Here is a 23,931-nt window from a genome sequence, read left to right as displayed (position 1 = left end):
GTAATGTGATTTACACCGTGCGATGTCTAATTTCCTGGGGGAGTCAATCGACTAAACATGTTAATGTCAGTTTAGAATCTGACACAGACGTCAGAGTCGTGGCGGGAAAAATAATGTATGGTAGTGTACAAAGTGTGTTACAGCAGAAAAAGCGGTGAAGCGGTGTATCAAACAACGAAACAGGGTCCCTCTCCTGTAACTGATAACGTGTGGGAGAAGGTTCTCGTTCAGTACAGGTGATGAAACTTTCCACCTGTCTGTGCACGCCACGTCGATGACTGACCACTTGTTCCAGTGGATAAATACCTGTATATTTAATAAGATCGCCGCATATGCTCGATGCCGGAACGTCCACAGTATTCGCTTTAGATATATCGGAAGAGAGAGATGATGTAAAAATCTATCGGATGAAATTAACGAAGATTTTATAGTTGGTAATTTTTCTCTGCTGGATCGTACAGAATAACGATGATAGAATGTTTGGGTGATAGTTGTGAATGGATCCTGAGGGACGACAACATGTTCCCACTTCCACTGAATGCTCAAAACACGCTCCTATAGCATTAACTCAGCTCACTCTGTTTCTACACAGGTTGCAGAATGTGGTGGTTATTGCTATCTCTGACTTCTGGGTAAAATTGCTAAAATTGATCTCGCTATGAACTGTGGTGTGTATTACAGCACATCGCTCCATATCAATGGCGCCTTTCCAATCCAGACCGTCCACTCGGTACGCTGTTGATTACCGCATAATGATTGACTGACACCACTCTGTTGAGATGGAGGGAACCTTGGATATCTGCTACTTCTCGTTGTGGAACATGGGGTAAGTGTAGAGGTCATCACCTTAAAACAGTTGTTTGGAAGCATTTCTCATTGCTACAGACCTGTCATATTTCAATATACTGCGATACCCCACACATGTCTCTCTTTTTTTATTTTTTCACCAAAAAGGTAACAGTACCTTTTTTATTTGTGCTACCTCACACATGTTGTGAACAGCACCTTCAGGTGATGCTCAACACCAGAACATTAATCACGTACATGACTGCAAATTGAAGGACCAATGCTCTTCGAAACGGACACCGAATCATCCGCTACCCTTTAGATTCGAAGATGAGATTAACTGTATAGCTCATAACAGTTGGAACCGTTGCGATGTCTTTCCATTGTTTTCAATGAGAAACATTGCGCCTGTGTTTTATTTCTACCAGCCTGTGGTGTGGTAGCTGTATACTTTATGCCATGCGACGTTCAGTTCTCTATCAGATCCGGAGGAACGTAACGTGTTAATGTAGGTTTAGCAGCAGCTGGCACTGGTCCCTAATTCATAGTAGAAAAATAAGACAAAGTGTATGGAGGTGTGCACTGATTGGGCGTGAATTAAACTGCTTCTGAAGGAGCAAGACAAGAACCCACTCGTATGATTGATAGTCTGTTGGATATGGTTATCTTACAGTACAGGTGATCAAACTTTACATCGGTCTGTGGAAGCGACTTCGATCACGAACCACCTTCTCCAATGAATCAATACCTGTATATTTAATAAGATCGCTACATATGTTTTGGTGATAGACATGAATGCTCACTGAGAGACACAGATCTACTTCAGACTAGCTGTATGTAGGTTGAAGACGTGTCGCAAAATCTACGTCCTTCCTCTATGCTATGTATGATGTGTAGTCTTCCTAATTTTCACAACAAGAAACACCACCTTAACTACTCGTACTATCTCTCCTACTACCTCGTGTTGTAGGGGAAAGCTCCGTTTCGCGCTAAACTGTACACGGCTGGCTGAGATATGACACCCTGTTCCCATTACCACCGAGTGGTCAAAACGGGCTCCAGTCGCATTAACTCAGCTCCTGTTCCCTACAGGATGCAGAAGGTCTTAGATATAGCGCTCTCTGAATTCCGTACCGGTCAGACTTAAATTGGGACGATCACATGGACTAAGCTGCAGGGAGGGTGGGGCAGAGACTTAGGAGCAGCTGCAAGATGCAGAGGGACTGTCTAAATAACAGTGCTGGAGTTTCTGTCGTATGGGATCCTTAGCAGATAGTTTCGAAAAATGTGACTCATTTCGAGATATGATAGTGCCACGAATATGATTCACCAGTGGCTGTAGTCATTAAAAGATGACTCTACAGGATCCAACGCAAGTAGGTGGTTGAATGGATGACTTGATTCCTAATCACGGACAGCATTTCTACCAGAAAGCGTAACACTATCAGCTCCTCATGTGTGTACCTGTAGACTGAAGAGCGCTTGTTATGTATGGTGACAGTAACGTAGTTGAGACGATCAAGTTTTTAATAGCACGGTCCTTACTCCAAATGTATGTTGCGGGCTGCAGAATCCCTCTGCGGTCAGCTTCAGATGTCATTTCTCAATAATGTTCTGTCGAAAATAACATCGCCGGCCGGTGTGGCCGTGCGTTCTAGGCGCTTCACTCTGGAACCGCGACCTACGGTCGCAGGTTCGAATCCTGCCTCGGTCATGGATGTGTGTGATGTCCTTAGGTTAGTTAGGTTTAAGTAGTTCCAAGTTCTAGGGGACTGATGACCTCAGATGTTAAGTCCCATAGTGCTCAGAGCCATTTGAGCCATTTTTGAAAATAACATCGTGTTCCCTCCACGGATTCCTTTTGAGTATAATCCGACTACAGAAAAAACAAAAACAAAAATTACTCGCCATGAAAATTGACTCCACGATCAATTTAATTTCGACATAAAGAGGACATTCTGCGGCGATTGGTAGTTGTTGCAAAGTAGTCGAAGTTTTTCTTCCTGAGTGTACACAGGGTGGTTATATCTGTGCTGATTGTTTGTGATAGGTGGCGGTACCCTTCGCTGGACGTCACAAAATAATGAGATGCGAGTGCAGTCGAACGTAAAAACCTATACCGATTTTGCTCATATAATTAAATGAAAATGGACTTTATCTATTTTCATGGAAAAAGGACATTTATTATCGTTGTGTATGCTTTTTTCGTTTTTTTAATAGTTGCTTTATTATAGGAGCCGAGTTGATGTTAAGTAGTCCAGCGGAGAACGGCGGACGACTTCTGTACGAGACCGCGACTCCCCCTCGCTCCCAGCTAGAGTGTTCTACATGACATTAAACAGAAGTGTTTTCCATCTCAGAACGAGAGGCCTGTTGGGGGTGTTGGGGACCTGTGTAGTCTGTGACAGCTCGTCTCCACAGCTCCGCCCCCTAACCATTAAGGGCGGTTGTGTCACTATGCTTTAGGCGACCAAGATGCTCTTGGGAAAGCCGTCCTTTTATCTCCAATTGTTTAGTTAAATATACCTGCTTTTGTTTTGGCGAGCGGTTCTAGGCGCTACAGTCTGGAACCGCGCGACCGCTACGGTCGCAGGTTCGAATCCTGCCTCGGGCATGGATGTGTGTGATGTCCTTAGGTTAGTTAGGTTTAAGTAGTTCTAAGTTCTAGGGGACTGATGACCTCAGAAGTTGAGTCCCATAGTGCTCAGAGCCATTTTAACCATTTGAACCTTCGTATTAAGGCGGACAGCGGCCATCACGAATCGCGAGCCTGGTGGTGGAGTACCTCCCCTCTCGGTCCATCCAACCCGTAGGTGAAGAGATTTTCGGCAGTTTGTGATTGTACTTCGAGGAGAACGCATGTTCAACTACCTCCTCTTCTGTAGTCTTCTAGGACGACGATTTTCCCCAGTACATGTGCTGCATTATGATGTGTTCAAAACGAGTGCTGATTTTTCAGGACAATTTCGACTTGTAATTAGAGCTGTGACTTCTTGTGATATCGTGTGTGGGCTTCGGTTATCTGAGCTGTAGGGTAAATTTTAGTAGGTGTCTGCATCGAAATCTGTCTGTCCAACACCAACAACCACTCAGTTGAACATATTTCCCACTAAAATGAATAAAGATAGTACCTTACACCCCAGCCTTTTCCCCCTATCTTGTAGGTGTAGGATAGAGATTGTGTGTTTCTGTCACTGGTTTCGACTTGTATTGCAAAATTTTTTCCCAGCAGGATAACACCAGTTGTATGCTATCATCAGTTTTTGTGTCGTATTGCGCTTTTTTGCTGTCCTTGTGTAGCACTATGCATATATTTGTGTGATTGGGCCTGATCTTTGTGATTCACTAAATAATTAGGATCGATAGTTGGGTCAGTTTCGAGTGGTATTGCGAAATTTTTTTCCCAGCAGGATAAGATGAATTGTATGGTACAATTAGTTTTTGAGCTGTATTGCAATTTTAGCCGTCGTTGTGCAGTGGTATGCATATAGCTGTGTAATTAGGATCGATCTTTGTGATTAACTATGTAATTAGGATCGATATATGCATCATTTCCCAGACAAAAATAAATAAAGTACACTAACCTAACCTTCCTCTCCTGCATCTGGACAGCTTCCATGTGTTAGGGGGGTTTGACTTAGGCTTCCCATTCAGTAGAATCAGGGTTCGAGTTGCTGATATGTTGCGTTTTGTAGGTGCACTGAGTGTTTGTTCACTGCATTATTTTCGGGCGTTTAAGCGTTGTGAGTGTGTTTGAATAGCGTTACACATGCATTATTTCGGTGATCTACGAGTAGTTTGCACATTTGCATGCCGTGTACTGGATTATTTCGGTAATTTACTAGTTGTTTGCGTCTCTACACATCAGTGTTCTGCATTATTTTCGAGTAGTTTCCAGGTCTATAAACTGTATATTGTGATCTCAACCACGTCAGAGTGAGTGTTTTGTATCAGCGTAATAAATAATCTGGGTGAAATCCGTCCCTAAATAAATTGTTCCAAAAACAAATAAAGTACACTCCTTCCTCTCTCCAGCAGCCCAGAACAGGCTGATTCTTTTCCCCACCAATTTTCCCCCTCCAGACCACCGTGAGGATGAGGAGGCAGGGGCACACGTGTAGCTGAGAAAAACACATGACATCATCATGATGCTGTGTTCCTGTTGACTGAACTGCATGATCATTGTTTTCAGGATGGTATCCTTCCTCTTCACATATTCAGGCATTAATACATACTACCATTCTTCCTGCAGTGAGCTGTGGATGCACTCCGAGGCTGAATGAGTCCATCTAATACAGCTATTAAAACTCCCCTTGTCTGGCACCGACATCCTGCTAATTCAACACATGCTCCTTCCACACCGACAGCTCAACAAGCACTCACATCTCAGCCTCTTGTGGTGGTAACACTGCACTAAGCTGCTAATGCTGCAAGTAGATAATAAATTTAAACAAATTTCAACAAATGTCAACAAATTTAAAAAATTATATTAGAATTGAATGACATCATGAGCAATTTCTAGTGGGGGCAACACCATACTAACTCACCTCAGCAACAGGAGTAAGCTCGTAGAGCAAAATCCCGCCAAAATTCGAAATTCGCGCCCATTTTCCAAGATGATGACGTGCCATCATGCAAAAATTCGGAAAAGGGGGGGGGGGGGGGGCTGTCGAGTGACACATAGAAGCACATAATTCAATTTCCTGCCAAAATTCAAACTTCCTGCCAGGGGGCCGTGGTACTTTCACGCCAAAAGCCAACATCTTTGATAACAGTACTCGCATCATCAGCTCACATCCCGGCCGCCATCTTGAATGACGTCATGAGCTGTTGCCAAGTCTACAGGCCACCATCTTGGATGACGTCATCATACCCATCTTGAATACATCTGGCAACAGTGGAGACTGGGGTGGTATGAGCTTTGTCCCACTACTTACCTTACTGGCAATCGTTCTTCCGGCGGACCATTGGCGACTGGTACAGGAAAGGGGAAAATTACATTGGTTAACAAAGTACCCTCCACCACGCACCGCAAGGTTGCTGCGGAGTATAGATGTAGATGTAGATGTAGAGCGGAATGCACTCAGTTAAGGATGGTCTACCGTCCTTATAATTTTGAACCCAAAGGTTTGGCATACCATCATATGAGTGCAGCATGTGCTTTCAAATGGTTCAAATGGCTCAAAACACTATGGGACTTAACATCTGAGGTCATCAGTTCCCTCTACTTAACTACTTAAACCTAACTAACATAAGGACATAACGCACTCCCATGCCTGAGGCAGGATTCTAACCTGCGACCGTAGCAGCAGCGCGGTTCTAGCGGTTCCGGACTTAAGCGCCTAGAAGCGCTCGGCCATAGCGCCGGCCCTGTGCTTTCTAACAGACTCAGTGAACAGTTGCCAAAATATTCGCACCAGGCGCAGCTCGTAGTTAACGGTTCTGACACGGACTTGCCCAAAAAGACAGATTAAAATATATTTCTTAATTACGTATTTCAAAAATTAAGTTGTCGTGACGCATGACGAATATTATCCACGCGGATTTAAATCGTAAGTCAGCGTCTTCAGAAGTTTTATCATCGGGTGATAATTTTCATACACGTATAGCTTGTCTTAGTTCTGCGCTGTAAAATTCCGGCTAGCTTCATGCAGCAAGGGTTCGGGCACGTAGCTTCTACGGAGTACAACTCTTGGGGGTTTCTAGAGGGTTCAATGAGTTGAGCCTAAGGTAGAACCAACTTCGAAATGTTTTTGACGCTCCGCTGCATATATCGAAGGGGAATCAACAGAGAGGTTGAACCTTCACTGTCTAATCCCTGTACCTGTATGCCTTTATTACGCTTTGATGCGTCATTAAACGACGTTTAATTTTAATCTTTTGGTAGCGTTAAGGCTACGCCTTTGTTTCTGGCATTTACAAATCTGTTCACTGCAGTAAATGCATGTTAAGTTTACCAATGTGACGCTAAAGTACGGTAACAAAAGTACCACTTAACAGGAACTTCACGAATGATTAGATGAAATAAGGGGCGAAACCTACATCTTTATTTTAAGTTACTAATAGCTTCCTTGTTTGCTAATGTTTTCATGTATAAGTTACTTTTCGTTTCTTGAGGTGCGTTTTGAAGGTTTCCACGTATGAGTATTTTGAGGCATAACTGAAAGGAACAAAAGAAGCAATATTACTGCCTGGCGCTCAAAAAGAATAGGAGGCATAGAGCTGAAAGTCAGTCGAAAAACTAGGTCCTTAGAGACGGAGGACAAGCTCGCATTTGGTCGCAGGTTTGAATCCTGCCATGGGCATGGATGTGTGTAATGTCCTTAGGTTAGTTAGGTTTAAGTAGTTCTAAGTTCTAGGCGACTGATGACCTCAGAAGTTAAGTCCCATAGTGCTCAGAGCCATTTGAACCATTTTGAACAAGCTCGCATTACGAAAGGATGGAGAAGGAAATTGGCGGTTGCCTTTTCAAAGTAATCTTCCTGGCATATACCTTAAACGATTTAGGTAAATCATGCAAATCCGATATGTGGATGACCGGATGGTGATCTGAACCATCATCCTTCTGAAAACGAGTCCAATGTGCTAAATTCTGCGCCATCCTATTTTTCCATACCTCCACCTTTCACATTCAACAGCCAGCTTCTGCCATATATTTCCCAAAAATAACATTTTCCGGTATGCAATATCATTACATTTTCTTGCTAACAGCTATCCGTTTTCCTTTAGAAACGCAATTAATAGAGAAAACGAGAACTTCATAGTGGCATAGACTAAATGTAACGTGTCGTAATTAATTGAAAATACTCCTACGTTGCCCTAATTACAAATTTGTCTTAAATGGAAATAAAATTTCATCTCGTCATAAGGAATAAATTTAAATACTTTTGTCTTCCATTAACATAAAATAAGAGTTTCCAATGGGGAAAGAATTAAAAAGGAATTAAATGAAAAATTAACGTTCTCTTGACGACCTTGCTCAGTCTGAACTGTAACTGATTCACAACAAACTGCGGTTAAGAGTACAGCCAATTCTGTACAAGGCTCGATTACCTAATTAGTAACATTACCAGTACTACACACATCAAAAAATTTTGCGTCACCTCGGTTCCGAGAGTTAAGGAACCTGTACGGAAAATAGGAATAGAGATCAACATAAACATCATTTCTGCCCTTTTTATTGCTCATGAAAACCACACATTGCATATTGTACCACCACAAAGCGAGACCCTCAGAGGTAGTGGTCCAGACTGCTGTACACACCGGTACTTCTAAAACTCAGTAGTACGTCCTCTTGCATTGATGCATGCCTCTATCCGTCGTGGCATACTATCCACAAGTTCATCAAGGCACTGTTGGTCCAGATTGTCTCACTCCTCAACGGTTATTCGGCGTAGATCTCTCACAGTGGTTGGTGAGTCACGTCGTCCATAAACAGCCCTTTTCAATCTATCCTAGGCATGTTCGATAGGGTTCATGTCTGGAGAACATGCTGGTCACTCTAGTAGAGCGATGTCGTTATCCTGAAGGAAGTTATTCACAAGATGTCCACGATGGCAACGCGAATTGTCGTCCATGAAGACGAATGCCTCGCCAATATGCTGTCGATATGGTTGCACTATCGGTTGGAGGATGGCATTCATGTATCGTACAGCTGTTACGGCGCCTTCCATGACCAACAGCGTCGTACATCGGCCCCACATAATGCCACCCAAAAACAGCAGGGAACCTCCACCTTGCTGCACTCGCTGGACAGAGTGCTTAAGGCGTTCAGCCTGACTGAGTTGCCTCCAAACACGTCTCTGACGATTGTCTGGTTGAAGGCATATGCGACACTCAACGGTGAAGAGAACGTGATGCCAATCCTGTGTGGTGCATTCGGCATGTTGCTGGGCCCATCTTTACCGCACTGCATGGTATCGTGGTTGGAAAGATGGACCTCGCCATGGACGTCGGGAGTGAAGCTTATTGTGCAGTTCGAGTCGTAACACGACGTCCTGTGGCTTGACGAAAGGCATTGTTCAACATGGTGGCGTTGCTGTCAGGGTTCCTCCGAGCCATAATCCGTAGGTAGCGGTCATCCACTGCAGTAGTAGCCCTTCGGAGGGTCTGAGCGAGGCATGTCATCGACAGTTCCTGTCTCTCTGTATCTGCCCCAGGTCCGAGCTTTGGTTCACTTCGAGACGCCTGGACACTTCCCTTGTTGAGAGCCCTTCCTGGCACAAAGTAACAATGCGGACGCGATCGAACCGTGGTACTGACCGTCTAGGCATGGTTGAACTACAGACAACACGAGCCGTGTACAACCCTCCTGGTGGAATGACTGGAACTGGCCGGCTGTCGGACCCCCTCCGTCTCTGCATGGTTGTTTATATCTTTGGGTGGGTTTAGTGACATGTCTGAACAGTCAATGGGACTGTGTCTGTTATACAATTTCCACAGTCAACGTCTAGGTTCAGTATTTTGACGTGTGTATATTCTGTATCATTCGCCTTTTCAGCAGTAGGTAGCTGAATTGTTGTAACATTAGACTACTTCTTTGCGCAACAAATATTCGGAACAAAATACAGCATTGCAACTGTCACTAAACCGTTCTCCATTTAGTTATGTGCCTCTCCATTAATTTTTTTCTCCTCTCTCTCTCAACCATAACGACTACTATAGAACATTCTGCGTCTTGTAATAAAGGATTGAAACACTGAACAAAAGTGTTGATGAATACGGAAGTCTTTTGCCGTCTCTGTCTCAAACAGATGTGCTACAAGGAATATCATAGCAACACCAGTGTTAGGTTGTAAATGATGGGCTGCTTCCTCCACTTCCAAGACTAGATAAGGCTGTGGCTAGTCGTTAGCTTTGTACGGCGCACTGAAGCTCCTATAGATCAAAGAAGTCGCGACGCCCCGTCTGGCAGCGGATTTCTCTCAGATTCCTTGGAGGCCCGTCGCAACGGAAAGTGGAATTACAGGAGAGTGAAAGGAAGAAAATATGTGAGAAACATATTTTTCACCCACTAGTTCTTCCGACGTACTGAATCGTCAAGCTGAAGCACAATTAGTCATCCATACATAATAGCGGTATTCTGTGTACTTCATACTGTAGCCCTCGGTAAAGTAGGGGATAAATCGACTAGTGAAGTAGAAAACAAGATAACAGCAACAATTTTCATTGTTGGGACTTCACATTTCAGTGAAATATAAACAAGCTGCGAACGACGTATTATGGTTTAAATCGTATTTAATGTAATTCAGCACTGTACAGTTTTCAGATATACCCAATACCTTGGGCTAGGTACTCTGTTGGGCAGAAACGGTCAGTATTGTATTTTCCATAAGAGGCACCAGGCACACCGATACTCATGCAAGCCATCTTCTTTCCACCCTTTACAATCTTCATGGGTCCACTTCTCACAGTTTAAATACGTTACCCAGTCATCTGATTTTCTTGTTGACGAGTAGGTCTCTCTGCAAACAAGACAAGGCGTTTCACTTCTCATCTTCAGAAGAGCTATTTGCCTCACATCTCCAGGCTCTTCTGACTTTTGTGTTCTAGATCCAGAGTCCTTCAAGAATTTTTTGAACCTACCGGGAAGATGCCTTAACTGCACTAAGTTCATTTTTGAAGGGAGACTCCGTGAACACGGCGCATTTTTCTTTTCACCTGTTGATAATGGTCTCTCGTAATGACACACTCTCCGGTGATACGGTGAATGAAGACTGTATTTGAACATCAATCGAAGCAGTAACTGACTCTTTTTGGTTCTGGAAATCTGGCGTTATTCTTTTTCTGCATATGATGGTGCAAAATACACAACTGAGCTCTTTGGTACTTTGTTGCCACTCTTCCTGGGCTGCTTTTAAGCCACGTCTCAAGTCCCTGACCGTATAAAGCGCTTAATCGTCCATCTCAAATGAAAATATACATCTTCAATTAGGAATAATTAATCAAATTATTAGTCACAAAATAACCTAAAAATTGGTGCAAAATAATTATAAATTCTAAAATGTAATTAATAAATTGTTGTTATTAAAACGTGTACACACAAGAAGCGTACCGTTAAAGCATATACTCCTTACATCGCACATACTATAAGTTCTATCTAACGAAGTCATGGGGTAATATCAGTTAGTTCCGGTTTTACATAATTGTTTCTACCCGGTTTTACCCCAACTGTACCTTATTCGTAAAATTCCTTCTGCAAAAGTAACAAGATGAAGAATCATTTAGCATGGCTAATGTTCATAGAACCCATTAAAAGTATTACTCATTGTATTACTAGTTTCAGCTAGTAACTTCCTTACTGAATACAAAATATCACAAAGTAAGATACACAACTACAAAAATCTAACAAATTGTTTTGCTAAACAAAACGAATCTGACAGTTCCAAGCCCAATGGCTGTTTTGAAGTTGCAGGTTGTCTTCGTGGTGTAACGGCAAAAAACAATTTTACCAACTATTAAATACTAATATGAGGGTTCACGGTTTCACTTTCATACCCAATTATACCTGTTTCCCTTACTATGCACAGTACTGCGACTGACACATCATAAAGAAAAGTGCTACTAGAATTATATCTCTTGTGACTTAGAATAATTAGTATAGTTAACTTTTGTTTAAGAAAATGTTGTCGCTGCGGCCTGGTGCAGCTCTCCACGCTAGTCTATTCTTGAGAAGGCTCTTCGTCTCTGTGTAACTACTGCAACCTACACCCATTTGAAACTGCTTACTATGGTGAAGACTTTGACTCCCTCTACAATTTGCACCCCCCATATTTCCCTCAGTTAACAAACTGACTATTCCTTGATGCCTATGTTTCCTACCTCCCTTTCTATTACAAGGAAACATCGTCAACTCGACCTCATATTTTAAGGACAAGAAGCACACTTGCTAAAATATCAGCCCCAGCTGTTGATCCCGAGCGAAAACTTGGGCGATAATTCTGATATTACGCAGTTATGACCTTCTGAATTGCCATACAAATGATGATGATGATGATGATGACCTTCTGAAAGAACAGCCTTTAAACTTTCGCGCGTACCGTTTCTTTTCCATTTCCTCCGTCTCGCTGCAGCCGTCTGCTTCCCGAACGCGACGTATTGTACAGCGGAGTAAGTTACAGGTCTGTGAATTATTGTTTCGACATTATTACCAGCTTTGTTCATTGTGTGAAAGTCTACCGCTTCTAAACTGTAGCTGGTGCCAGAGATCTCTTTGCTCTGAATATTTTTATGGTGCGCTTCATAAATTCATTGAAATGAATGAAACTAATACGTGTGTCATTAAAGGAGTAGTGTAATGGTATTTAATTATTAACATCGCTGTTGTGCAGTTATTTTCATTTTAAAGCTGGTGTTGTTAATGTGAAGAACATTTGCAGGAGATGTGTTATTCTTCAACGCGATTGGCATGATTAAATTCTCAGTTACTTAGCTTTATTACGTTTTGTTTTGAGATGTATATACAGCTGCAGAATATCAATATGAGTATATTGAATGCATATGTGCGTGAAGTTGACATATTACATCCCCGTATCACTTACTAAGTTTCGCATAGAATGACATCACTGTTCTTGAACAAGACTGCGAACCAGGTTAGGTAGATATGCCCATCTATCCCCTACTATTCAAGACCCCGTGAACAGAAGGCCGCTGTTAGTCATTCAGCTGTACGCTTCGCGCTCGGGCATGCAGTGAGGCGGACGGATGACAAACAACTGGTGTGTGCGAAGCTTAAAAGCTGTACTTTCACAATATCACAACAACGTGCTATCAGTATTATGGCCCAGATTTTCATCCAGGAGTGATTGCAGCGGTTCATACCTTACAAGCCTGCCTTTTTCTCCTTAAAATATGAGGTCGACTTGGTAACGTTTTCTTGTTAGTCAAATTGTGCCATAATTTTCTTTCTGCTCAGTTCTATTCAGTGTCTACTCATTACTTATTCCATGTAGCCTTCAGCACTCTTCTGTAGCTATAGAGTACTAAATCATCTATTCTCTTCTCGTTTAAACTGTTTATCGTGCACGTTTCACTTCACCGAGCGAGGTGACGCAGTGGCTAGCGCACGGAACTCGCATTCGGGAAGACGATGGTTCAAACCCTCATCCGGCCATCCAGATTTAGGTTTTCCGTGATTTCCTTAAATCGTTCCAGGCAAATATCGCGATGGTTCCTTGACACAATCTCGGCTTGTGCTGCGTCACTCCGGGATGATGATGGCACTGAAACAGAGGATGACACGCGTAAAGCTGAAATACTAAACACCTTTTTCCAAAGCTGTTTCGCAGAGGAAGACCGCACTGCAGTTCCCTCTCTAAATCCCCGCACAAACGAAAAAATGGCTGACATCGAAATAACTGTCCAAGGAATAGAAAAGCAACTGGAATCACTCAATAGAGGAAAGTCCAGTGGACCTGACGGGATACCAATTCGATTCTACACAGAGTACGCGAAAGAACTTGCCCCCTTTCTAACAGCCGTGTACCGCAAGTCTCTAGAGGAACGGAAGGTTCCAAATGATTGGAAAAGAGCACAGGTAGTCCCAGCCTTCAAGAAGGGTCGTCGAGCATATGCGCAAAACTATAGACCTATATCTCTGACGTCGATCTGTTGTAGAATTTTAGAACATGTTTTTTGCTCGAGTGTCATGTCGTTTTTGGAAACCCAGAATCTACTCTGTAGGAATCAGTATGGATTCCGAAAGCAGCGATCGTGTGATACCCAACTCCCTTTATTTGTTCATGAGACCCAGAAAATATTAGATACAGGCCCCCAGGTAGACGCTATTTTCCTTGACTTCCGGAAGGCGTTCGATACAGTTCCCCACTGTCGCCTGATAAACAAAGTAAGATCCTACGGAATATCAGACCAGCTGTGTGGATGGATTGAAGAGTTTTTAGCAAACGGAACACAGCATGTTGTTATCAATGGAGAGACGTCTACAGACGTTAAAGTAACCTCTGGCGTGCCGCAGGGGAGTGTTATGGGACCATTGCTTTTCACAATATATGTAAATGACCTAGTAGATAGTGTCGGAAGTTCCATGCGGCTTTTCGCGGATGATGCTGTAGTATACAGAGAAGTTGCAGCATTAGAAAATTGTAGCGAAATGCAGGAAGATCTGCAGCGGATAGGCACTTTGTGCAGGGAGTGGCAACTGACCCTTAACATAGACAAATGTAATGTATTGCGAATACATAGAAAGAAGTATCCTTTATTGTATGATTATATGATGGCGGAACAAACACTGGTAGCAGTTACTTCTGTAAAATATCTGGGAGTATGCGTACGGAACGATTTGAAATGGAATGATCACATAAAATTAATTGTTGGTAAGGCGGGTACCAGGTTGAGATTCTTTGGGAGAGTCCTTAGAAAATGTAGTCCATCAACAAAGGAGTTGGCTTACAAAACACTCGTTCGACCTATACTTGAGTATTGCTCATCAGTGTGGGATCCGTACCAGATCGGGAGATAGAGAAGATCCAAAGAAGAGCGGCGCGTTTCGTCACAGGGTTATTTGGTAACCGTGATAGCGTTACGGAGATGTTTAGGAAACTCAAGTGGCAGACTCTGCAAGAGAGGCGCTCTGCATCGCGGTGTAGCTTGCTCGCCGGGTTTCGAGAGGGTGCGTTTCTGGATGAGGTATCGAATATATTGCTTCCCCCTACTTATACCTCCCGAGGAGATCATGAATGTAAAATTAGAGAGATTCGAGCGAGCACGGAGGCTTTCAGACAGTCGTTCTTCCCGCGAACCATACGCGACTGGAAAAGAAAAGGGAGGTAATGACAGTGGCACGTAAAGTGCCCTCCGCCACACACCGTTGGGTGGCTTGCGGAGTATAAATGCAAATGTAGATGTAGATGTAGATGTCGACGGGAAGTTAAACCCAATATTGCTTCCTTCCACGTTTCACTTCAGACAAATACCTCAGAAAATGCTTATTAACATTTACATTTGTATTCACTGGTAACAAGTTCCTCTTTCCAGCAATTCTTTTCTTGTTATTGCTAATTTTTATTTTATACCATCTCTGCTTCGCCCACCATCACTTAGTTTGCTACCCAGATAGCAGAACTCATCTACTATTTGTAGTGTCTAATTTACTAATCTCATTCCCTCAGTATTGTCTGATTTCATTCGACTACATTTCATTACCCTTGATTTACCTTTAGTGTTCTTTATTTTATAACCTTTTTTCCAACACACTGCTCATTCCGTTCGAAGGCTCTTCCAAGTACTTTTCTGTCTCTGAAAGAATCGGGAAAACATTACGAGAGTATGGCCTCAATACTCACGATTCATTGTCATTGACTCAGTGCTTCATAGTTTTATACACTGATTACAAAAGAGGGTGTTCAGAAGCAAAATAGTAACACTGTATGAACGATTAAACTCAGTTAGAATTAAATATATGTCGACAGATAATTATGAAACTATTCTCATGGACAGAGTTATTGGCGTATCACGAAAGTATTACTCACGCATAGTCGCTGAGTGACTCGGGGTAGTGTCCGTCTGGCCACTCCAAGTAACACGACCGCGACTCTTCCCCGTCAGCGTACCTGGAACACACACGGCCACATCCAGCGGTATATAACGCTTACAGAATGTAAGAATTATGCTTTCACTAGCTGCAGAACGAAATCCTTAAAACTTTTGTGTGAAATACATAAAATATTCATGGTTTAGGCACCACTTTTCAGCCATCTTAACCTTGCTGCAGCTACCAAAATAATATTATTATATAATTTAAGGACCTATTCTTTCCAAATCAACTTCTGAAATATTTACAGATGAAAACCACCACCGAGCGTGCTAATATTTGAAATGAAGGTTCTACTTACAGTAACAGTTCAAATGGCTATGAGCACTATGGGACTTAACATTTGAGGTCATGAGTCCCCTAGAACTTAGAACTACTTAATCCTAACTAACCTAAGGACATCACACACATCCACGCTCGAGGCAGGATTCGAACCTGTGACCGTACCGGTCGCGCGAGTCCAGACTGAAGCGCCTAGAACCACTCGGTCACAGCGGCCGGCTACAGTAACGGAAATTGTTTTAGGTTTATGGAATATTCTGTTGATACCTAGTCGAACATAGACATATTAAACTTTGAAATACACGGTATTAATGTTCCTTAATATATGCAGGGTGGGGCAAATAAAACTAACCCGGACGAGTGGCGTGTTAGATTGCCACCATTTCGGAACCCTTTGTGGCAGCATTGACAGAGGCTCAAAAGATCCACTTCCAATAGGATGGAGTAACTGGCCATACAGCTGGCCGAACATTGGAACACACATTCACAATCTTCACGCCTGACAGAGTTGTTAGCAGAGGTCAGTCTGGTCGCGGCTCTAGCTGGCTACCAAGGTCAGATGATCTGCCAGTGTGCGATTACCTTGTGTGGGGAGCCCTCAAGTCTATGGTGCGTCGCAACAACCCCAATAGTCATCATAAACTGCAGCAGAACATTTCGGATCAGACTGCAGCAATTTTAGCAATCCGGCTTCGATCTGCCTTCAGCAACTTGTGTGAGCAGGGACCAAAGGTGCCGGCCGGAGTGGGAGTGCGGTTCTAGGCGCTACAGTCCGGAGCCGAGCGACCGCTACGGTTGCAGGTTCGAATCCTGCCTCGGGCATGGATGTGTGTGATGTCCTTAGGTAAGTTAGGTTTAATTAGTTCTAAGTTATAGGCGACTGACGACCTCAGAAGTTAAGTCGCATAGTGCTCAGAGCCGTTTTGACCAAAGGTGCCAAGAGATGAATGGTGGTCACTTTCAACATTTCCTGTAGTCAGGTCAGTACTATATTTCCTTTCCTCTGCTATGTTTCTTTGCAACCTGGAACTCTGTTGTCCGGGCCACTTTTATTCGCCTCACCCTGTACTTATGCTTATTATTTACGATCTGCCCGTGAGTAACAGTTACATAGCGAGAAGGGGTGTGAGCCAAGTTAAAATTCAGACTGGGACTGCTGTGACCTTTTGAGACAACAGACACTGTATTTGCCTTTTGCTAGTAGTGGTGAGCAACTGGCTAAATGTCTCTGATCACAATGAGATGGTTAATCTGAAGTCAGCTACTACGGCGCACAGCGGAAGTGTTCACAACGATTTCGAAAATACCTGCGGAGTGGGGACAAATCTGGTGTGCCTAGAAGCACGCCGTAAGGACTGAGCCAATTACAGTCCAACACTTATAATGCTTCGAATTTCTTTTTTAAATTTGACCAAATTCATATCGCAGAACATAATGTATGACAATGCGGAGGCTATCAAACTCATACATTTTTCGAATGAATCTGAGTTGACCATTCAAGCTCCGTTTCAATCTTCTATGTGGACAGCGGAAATTATAACCGCCATTGGGAGAAAGTAACTCACTGAGTTCGTCTGTCGTCAGTCGGACCCGGGACGACGTTATTTTCGATTAAAGGCACTGCCGTAGGAAATACTGGTTTGGTAAGAAGTATTTAACTGTAGACAAACTGTATTCGCAAATATGATTAGACATCAGCTGTGATGTTATTAGTGACACATGCAAATCTTTGCCGGACCAAGACTCGAACCCGGATTTCCCGCATAGCGCGAGTGGTCGCTTTATCCACTTCGGCCATCCGTTTACGCTTCCTGCACCGACCCAAACCTCCATATGTCACAGTGTCTATGACACAGTGAAATGAAAACATTGCAAACTTGTACACTGAGGTGACAGCAATCATAGGATATCTCCTAATATCGTGTCGGACCTCATTTTGCCCGGTGCAGTGCAACAACACGTCGTGTCATAGACTCAACAAGTCGTTGGAAGTCCCAAGTGGAAACATTGAGCCATGTTGCCTTTATAGCCACCCGTAATTGTGAAAGTGTTGCCGGTGCAGGACTTTGTGCACGAACTGACCTCTCGATTATGTCCCATAAATGTCCTATGGAATTAATATAGGGCGATCTGAGTGGAAAAATTATTCCCTTGAATTTTCAAGAATGCTCGTCAAAACAATCGCGAAAAATTGTGGCAGAGTGACGTGGCGCATAGTCATCCATAAAAATTAAATCACTGTTTGGGAACATGAAGTTCATGAATGGCTGTAAAGGGTCTCCGGGTAGACGAACATAACCATTTCCAGTCAATGATCGGCTCAGTTGGACCAGACGACCCAGTCCATTCCATGTAAACACAGACCACACCATCATGAAGCACCCACCAGTTTGCACAGTGCTTGTTGACAACTTGGGTCCATGGCTTCGTGAGGTCTGCGCCACATTCGAACATTATCATCAGCTCTTACCAACTGAAATCGGGACTAATCGGTTCAGGTCGCTGTTTTCCATTCGTCTAGGGTCAAACCGATATAGTGACGAGCCCAGAGGGCGCGCTATAGGCGAGGTCGTGTTGTTAGCAAAGGCACTCACGTCGGTCGTCTGCTGCCGTAGGCCATTAACGCCAAATTTCGCCGCACTGTCCTAACGAATACGTTAGTGGTACGTCCAGCACTGATTTCTGCGGTTATTACATGCGGTGTTTAGTGTCTGTTTGCAGTGAAAACTCTACGCAAACCCCGATGTTCTCGGTCGTTAAGTGAAGGCCATCGGCCACTGCATTGTCCGTGGTAATGGGTAATGTCAGAAATTTAGTATTCTTGGCACACTTCTGCCATTGTGGATCACCGAATATTACCTAAGGATTTCCAAAATGCTATGTCCCATGTGTCTAGATCCAACTATCACTCCGCATTCAAAGTCTGTTAATTCCCGCCGTTAGGCCATAACCACGTCTGAAACCTTTTCACATGAATCACCTGAGTACAAATAACAGCTTAGCCAATGCACTGCTCTCTTATACCTCACATAAGTGACAATACTATCCCACAACTTATGTCACCTCAGTGTATTCCATACCGCCGGCCGTTGTGGCCAAGCGGTTCTAGGCTGGAACCGCGTGACCGCTCCGGTAGAAGGTTCGAATCCTGCCTCGGGCATGGATGCGTGTGATGTTCAAAAATGGCTCTGAGCACTATGGGACTCAACTTCTGAGGTCATTAGTCCCCTAGAACTTAGAACTAGTTAAACCTAACTAACCTAAGGACATCACACACATCCATGCCCGAGGCAGGATTCGAACCTGCGACCGTAGCGGTCTCGCGGTTCCAGACTGCAGCGCCTAGAACCGCACGGCCACTTCGGCCGGCGCGTGTGATGTCCTTAGGTTAGTTAGGTTTAAGTAGTTCTAAGTTCTAGGCGTCTGATGACCTCAGAAGTTAAGTCGCATAGTGCTCAGAGCCATTTTTTTTATTCATGGCGAGTTCCCACAGCGCGGAGCGGCGCGGGAGCTCCAGGCTTGTTTACATCGCCGGGTGATGCTTGCGGAGCGGAGGTGAACTGCGTGCAGCAAGGTCTATGTGGCGCATTGCAATATACTGTGAGTAAAAATGTCGACATTCACTAGAACCAACACGGCTCAGTGCGTTTTTGTCCACAATGCTTATCTAGTTGGACTCTATACAGTACTCGCTATTTTTCATATTCTGAAGAAATGATATATATCAGCAGTTTCTAAAAATAATACGGTGGCACGCGTTAATTGAGCATTGTTCAGATTGTGTCAACTGAGTGTGGTGGTCGACAAGAATACCCGAATGAATTGATTGATCCTGTCCTTACTCAGTATGGTCTAGTCCTATCAGTGACAGCAGAGAAATAGTCCGTTGCCTACCGATATAAATTTAATAGTGGCGTGAGAAATGTCCACGTTGACATCAAAAAGAAACATTGTCCCTTACACCCACATTGGCGGATGTTGGGCTCAGGTCACGTCTTTTAGTCAACCACCAATTCGTTCCATCTGTCATTCTATGGAACACTAAAGGATGGACTGTACCCGTAGAATCCGGCTGGCGACAGACGGCGCAATCATATGAAAATAAAGCGCCTGGCCGCAGTGGCCGAGCGGTTCTAGGCGCTTCAGTCTGGAACCGTGCGACCGATATGGTCGCAGGTTCGATCCCTGCCTCGGGCATGGATGTGTGTGATGTCCTTAGGTTAGTTAGGTTTAAGTACACTACTGGCCATTAAAATTGCTACACCACGAAGATGTCGTGCCACAGACATGAAGAAGTTGCTGTGATATGCAAATGATTAGTTTTTCAGAGCATTCATACATGGTTGGCACCTGTGGCGACACCTACAACGTGCTGATGTGAGTAAAGTTTAAAACCGATTTCTCACACACAAACAGCAATTGACCAGAGTTTCCTGGTTCAAAAATGGCTCTGAGCCCTATGGGACTTAACTTCTGAGGTCATCAGTCCCCTAGAACTTAGAACTACTTAAACCTAACTAACCTAAGTACATCACACACATCCATGGCAGGATTCGAACCTGCGACCGTAGCGGTCGCACGGTTTCAGACAGTAGCGCCTAGAACCGCTCGGGCACCCCGGCCGGCTGTTGCCTGGTGAAACGTTGTTGTGATGCCTCGTGTAAGGAGGAGAAATGCGTACCATCACGTTTCCGACTTTGATAAAGGTCGGATTGTAGCCTACCCCGATTGCGGTTTGTCGTATCGTGACATTGCTGTTCGCGTTAGTCGAGTTCCAATGACTGTTAGCAGAATATGGAATCGGTGGGTTCAGGAGGGTAATACGGAACGCCGTGCTGGATCCCAACGGCCTCGTATCACTAGCAGTCGAGATGACAGGCCTCTTATCTGCATGGCTGTAATGGATCGTGCAGCCACGTCTCGATCCCTGAGTCAACAGATGAGGAAGTTTGCAAGACAACAACTATCTGCACGGACAGTGCGACGACGTTTGCAGCAGCATGGACTATCAGGTCGGAGACCATGGCTGCGGTTACCCTTGACGCTGCGTCACACACAGGAGCGCCTGCGATGGTGTACTCTACGACGAACCTGGGTGCACCAATGGCAAAACGTCATTTTTTCGGATGAATCCAGGTTCTATTTACAGCATCATGACGGTCGCATCCGTGTTTGGTGACATCGCGGTGAACGTACATTGGAAGCGTGTATTCGTCATCGCCATACTGGCGTATCACCCGGCGTGATGGTATGGGGTGCCATTGGTTACACGTCTCGGTCACCTCTTGTTCGCATTGACGGCACTTTGAACAGTGGACGTTGCATTTCAGATGTGTTACGACCCGTGGCTCTACCCTTCGTTCGATCCCTGCTAATCCCTGCATTTCAGCAGGATAATGCACGACCGCATGTTGCAGGTCCTGTACGGGCCTTTCTAGATACAGAAAATGTTCGACTGCTGCCCTGGCCAGCACATTCTCCAGATCTGTCACCAATTGAAAACGTCTGGTCAATGGTGGCCGAGCAACTGGCTGGTCACAATACGCCAGTCACTACTCTTGATGAACTGTGGTATCGTGTTGAAGCTGCATGGGTAGCTGTACCTGTACACGCCATCTAAGCTCTGTTTGACTCAATGCCCAGGCGTATCAAGGCCGTTATTACGGACAGAGGTGGTTGTTCCGGGTACTGATTTCTCAGGATCTATGCACCCAAATTGCGTGAAAATGTAATCACATGTCAGTTCTAGTATAATATATTATAATATATTTGTCCAATGAATACCAGTTTATCATCTGCATTTCTTCTTGGTGTAGCAATTTTAATGGCCAGTAGTGTAGTTCTAAGTTCTAGGGGACTGATGACCTCAGATGTTAAGTCCCGTAGTGCTCAGAGCCATTTTTGGAAGCGCCTGTTCCTTACTAGTGAGGCATAGGAAAAGACAGAGGTAACTCCAGCTCCGTCACACCACAGGAACTGTTACATGCGGCACACCAGGAAGCACCGGTTGAACTCAAAAGTAATCCGAGTGAGGTTCCTGAACAAATGGAGACATGTTTACCTCATCCGGCTCCACAGGCATAGGTTTCTGTGGACAATAGAAAATGACGCAGGAGGAGGATCAGAGGTAATAGTGGCAAAGAGCAGACACCCCCGTATTGGAAAGCGGAAGTGAAACGGAAAGTTACTCTTTGTGCTTTCCGCATGACTAGAGAGTTGTTGGTCTGGCCAGCATCCAGGAACAAGCCGAACACCTTGAAGAAACTTGTAAACACGGTGAAAGAGTAGACTGCGGCGCCCACTGAGCGCAGAAACGAACAGAGCACCTGCCACAGCACACACGTAGACACCAGGCTACGATACTCTGGAGCTCCGCCGCCAGCGGCGGTCAGGCGGAAGTGACCACCTCGACCGATGCAACCGGGGACGGTGGTGGCCATGGTAGTGCGCGCTCAGCGCGTCACGCCGACGGCTCCGGGCTGTCGTGGCAGTATAGTAATAAAGTTGTGACATGATTACAGAATTTTTACCCTGTAATGTCTGATAGTTTTGCCAACCACAGTGTCATAGGTGTTTTCTCAGAAGCAGTAATTGTAAGTCGGTTTTTACTTCAGCGCCTGTTTTGCTTCTTCGCTGGATTTACTTCTAGAAGCAAATAGCTGCACAATACTATTTAATAATTTCTTTATCGCCTTATATTGAGTGCACAATTTTAAATGCCTACTAGCAACAGCTATTTCAAAGTGTTTCCCATTTCAACATTCAGTGAAAAAATGGCTCTGAGCACTATGGGACTTAACATCTATGGTCATCAGTCCCCTAGAACTGAGAACTACTTAAACCTAACTAACCTAAGGACATCACACAACACCCAGCCATCACGAGGCAGAGAAAATCCCTGACCCCGCCGGGAATCGAACCCGGGAACCCGGGCGTGGGAAGCGAGAACGCTACCGCACGACCACGAGATGCGGGCCATTCAGTATTAAAGCTCTTTACACTCTACATAAAATAGCATGGCAAATTTTATTGATATTTTAGTGTATGGCGATTTTAGAGTAATTTTACTTCAAAAAGTGACTGCCAGGAATTTTGATAATATAACTGGCGAATATGTCACCTATAATACTAAAATGGACACAAAATGTGCCACCGCAATTCTTTGTAAAGACGCTCTAGCACCAACAGAGGTCCAACATTTGCGAAGCGTCCGCGTTATAGCGTGTAATATCAGAGGAGTGCAATTCCTCAGTATTTACGTTCAGTATGGCACCGATAACAAAGTGCCAGATCCGCTTTTTTAAACAAGAGGTCTGTCCCTTCTTGACACGGCCTACGCAATCGTCATCGGATGGTTCAAATGGCTCTGAGCACTGTGGGACTTAACATCTGAGGTCATCAGTCCCCTGGAACTTAGAACTACTTAAATCTAACTGACCTAAGGACATCACACACATCCATGCCCGAGGCAGGATTCCAGACTTAAGCGCCTAGAACCGCTCGGCCACACCGGCCGGCAATCGTCATCGGCGGCGATTTTAATTGTATTACGGCCTCGGCTGACTAGTATCATAGACCTACTAAAGCTTCCGCACTCGTGGATATCACCACTAAAGGACTAATGGATACATGGCGCCATTTTCATACAACTTAGACGCATTTCACGCAAATCTACGAGGAGCGTTCAATAAGTAACTCAACACCTATTTTTCCTGAAAGCCGGCTGGTTTTATTCAGGATTCCAATACACCATATTATTCCCCACTCTTTTGGCTACAAAACGCTGTTTTGCAACATAATCTCCGTTCCATGCGACGGCCTTGCGACACCTTACTGGGAGGCCTGTACGCCCGCATGGTATCACTCTACTCATCGACAAGGGACCCAACGTCTTGATGGATCCCCAGCATCCACGTACTGCTTCCCGCAGAGTTCACCTTTCGTTGGGCCAAATAGATGGAAGTCGGAAGGTGCGAGATCCGAGCTGTAAAATGGATGACGAAGAACAGTCCAATGAAGTTTTATGACCTCTCAAGCGAGCAGACGTCTGTGAAGCCTTGCCTTGTGATGGAGAAGGAGAAATTCGTTTGCAATTTTGTGGCGACGAACATGTTGAAGTCGTTTCTCAGTTACCTGAGTGTTGCACAATACACTTCAGAGTTGATCGTTGCACAATGAGGAAGGACATGAGTTTACTGGCTGAAGGTGAGGCTTTGAACTTTTTCTTCGGTGGAGAAGTAGCGTGGCGCCACTCCAGGCATTGCTGATTTGTTTCCGGTTTGGTCTTATGAATCATTGTTTCAACGCCTGTGACA

General features: G+C 44.4%; 1 protein-coding gene across 1 annotated transcript in view; it reads right to left on the bottom strand.

The window, feature by feature from the left end:
* The window catches only part of LOC124722502 (bombesin receptor subtype-3-like), a 174,194-nt gene extending 152,138 nt beyond the window's left edge, over positions 1–22,056 (bottom strand). Inside the window, exons 1-2 of the mRNA XM_047247657.1 lie at positions 21,805–22,056; positions 19,144–19,214 (exon numbers count right to left, since the gene is read on the bottom strand). Of these exons, the coding sequence (XP_047103613.1) occupies positions 19,144–19,214; positions 21,805–22,056 (323 nt within the window). The remainder of the gene's footprint in view (positions 1–19,143; positions 19,215–21,804) is intronic.
* Positions 22,057–23,931: the final 1,875 nt, after the last annotated feature.

The sequence above is a fragment of the Schistocerca piceifrons genome, chromosome X, assembly GCF_021461385.2.
Source record: "Schistocerca piceifrons isolate TAMUIC-IGC-003096 chromosome X, iqSchPice1.1, whole genome shotgun sequence".
Classification (NCBI taxonomy): domain Eukaryota; kingdom Metazoa; phylum Arthropoda; class Insecta; order Orthoptera; family Acrididae; genus Schistocerca; species Schistocerca piceifrons.
Note: the sequence above shows the minus strand (reverse complement) of the source record. Positions and strands in the feature narration are given on the sequence as shown.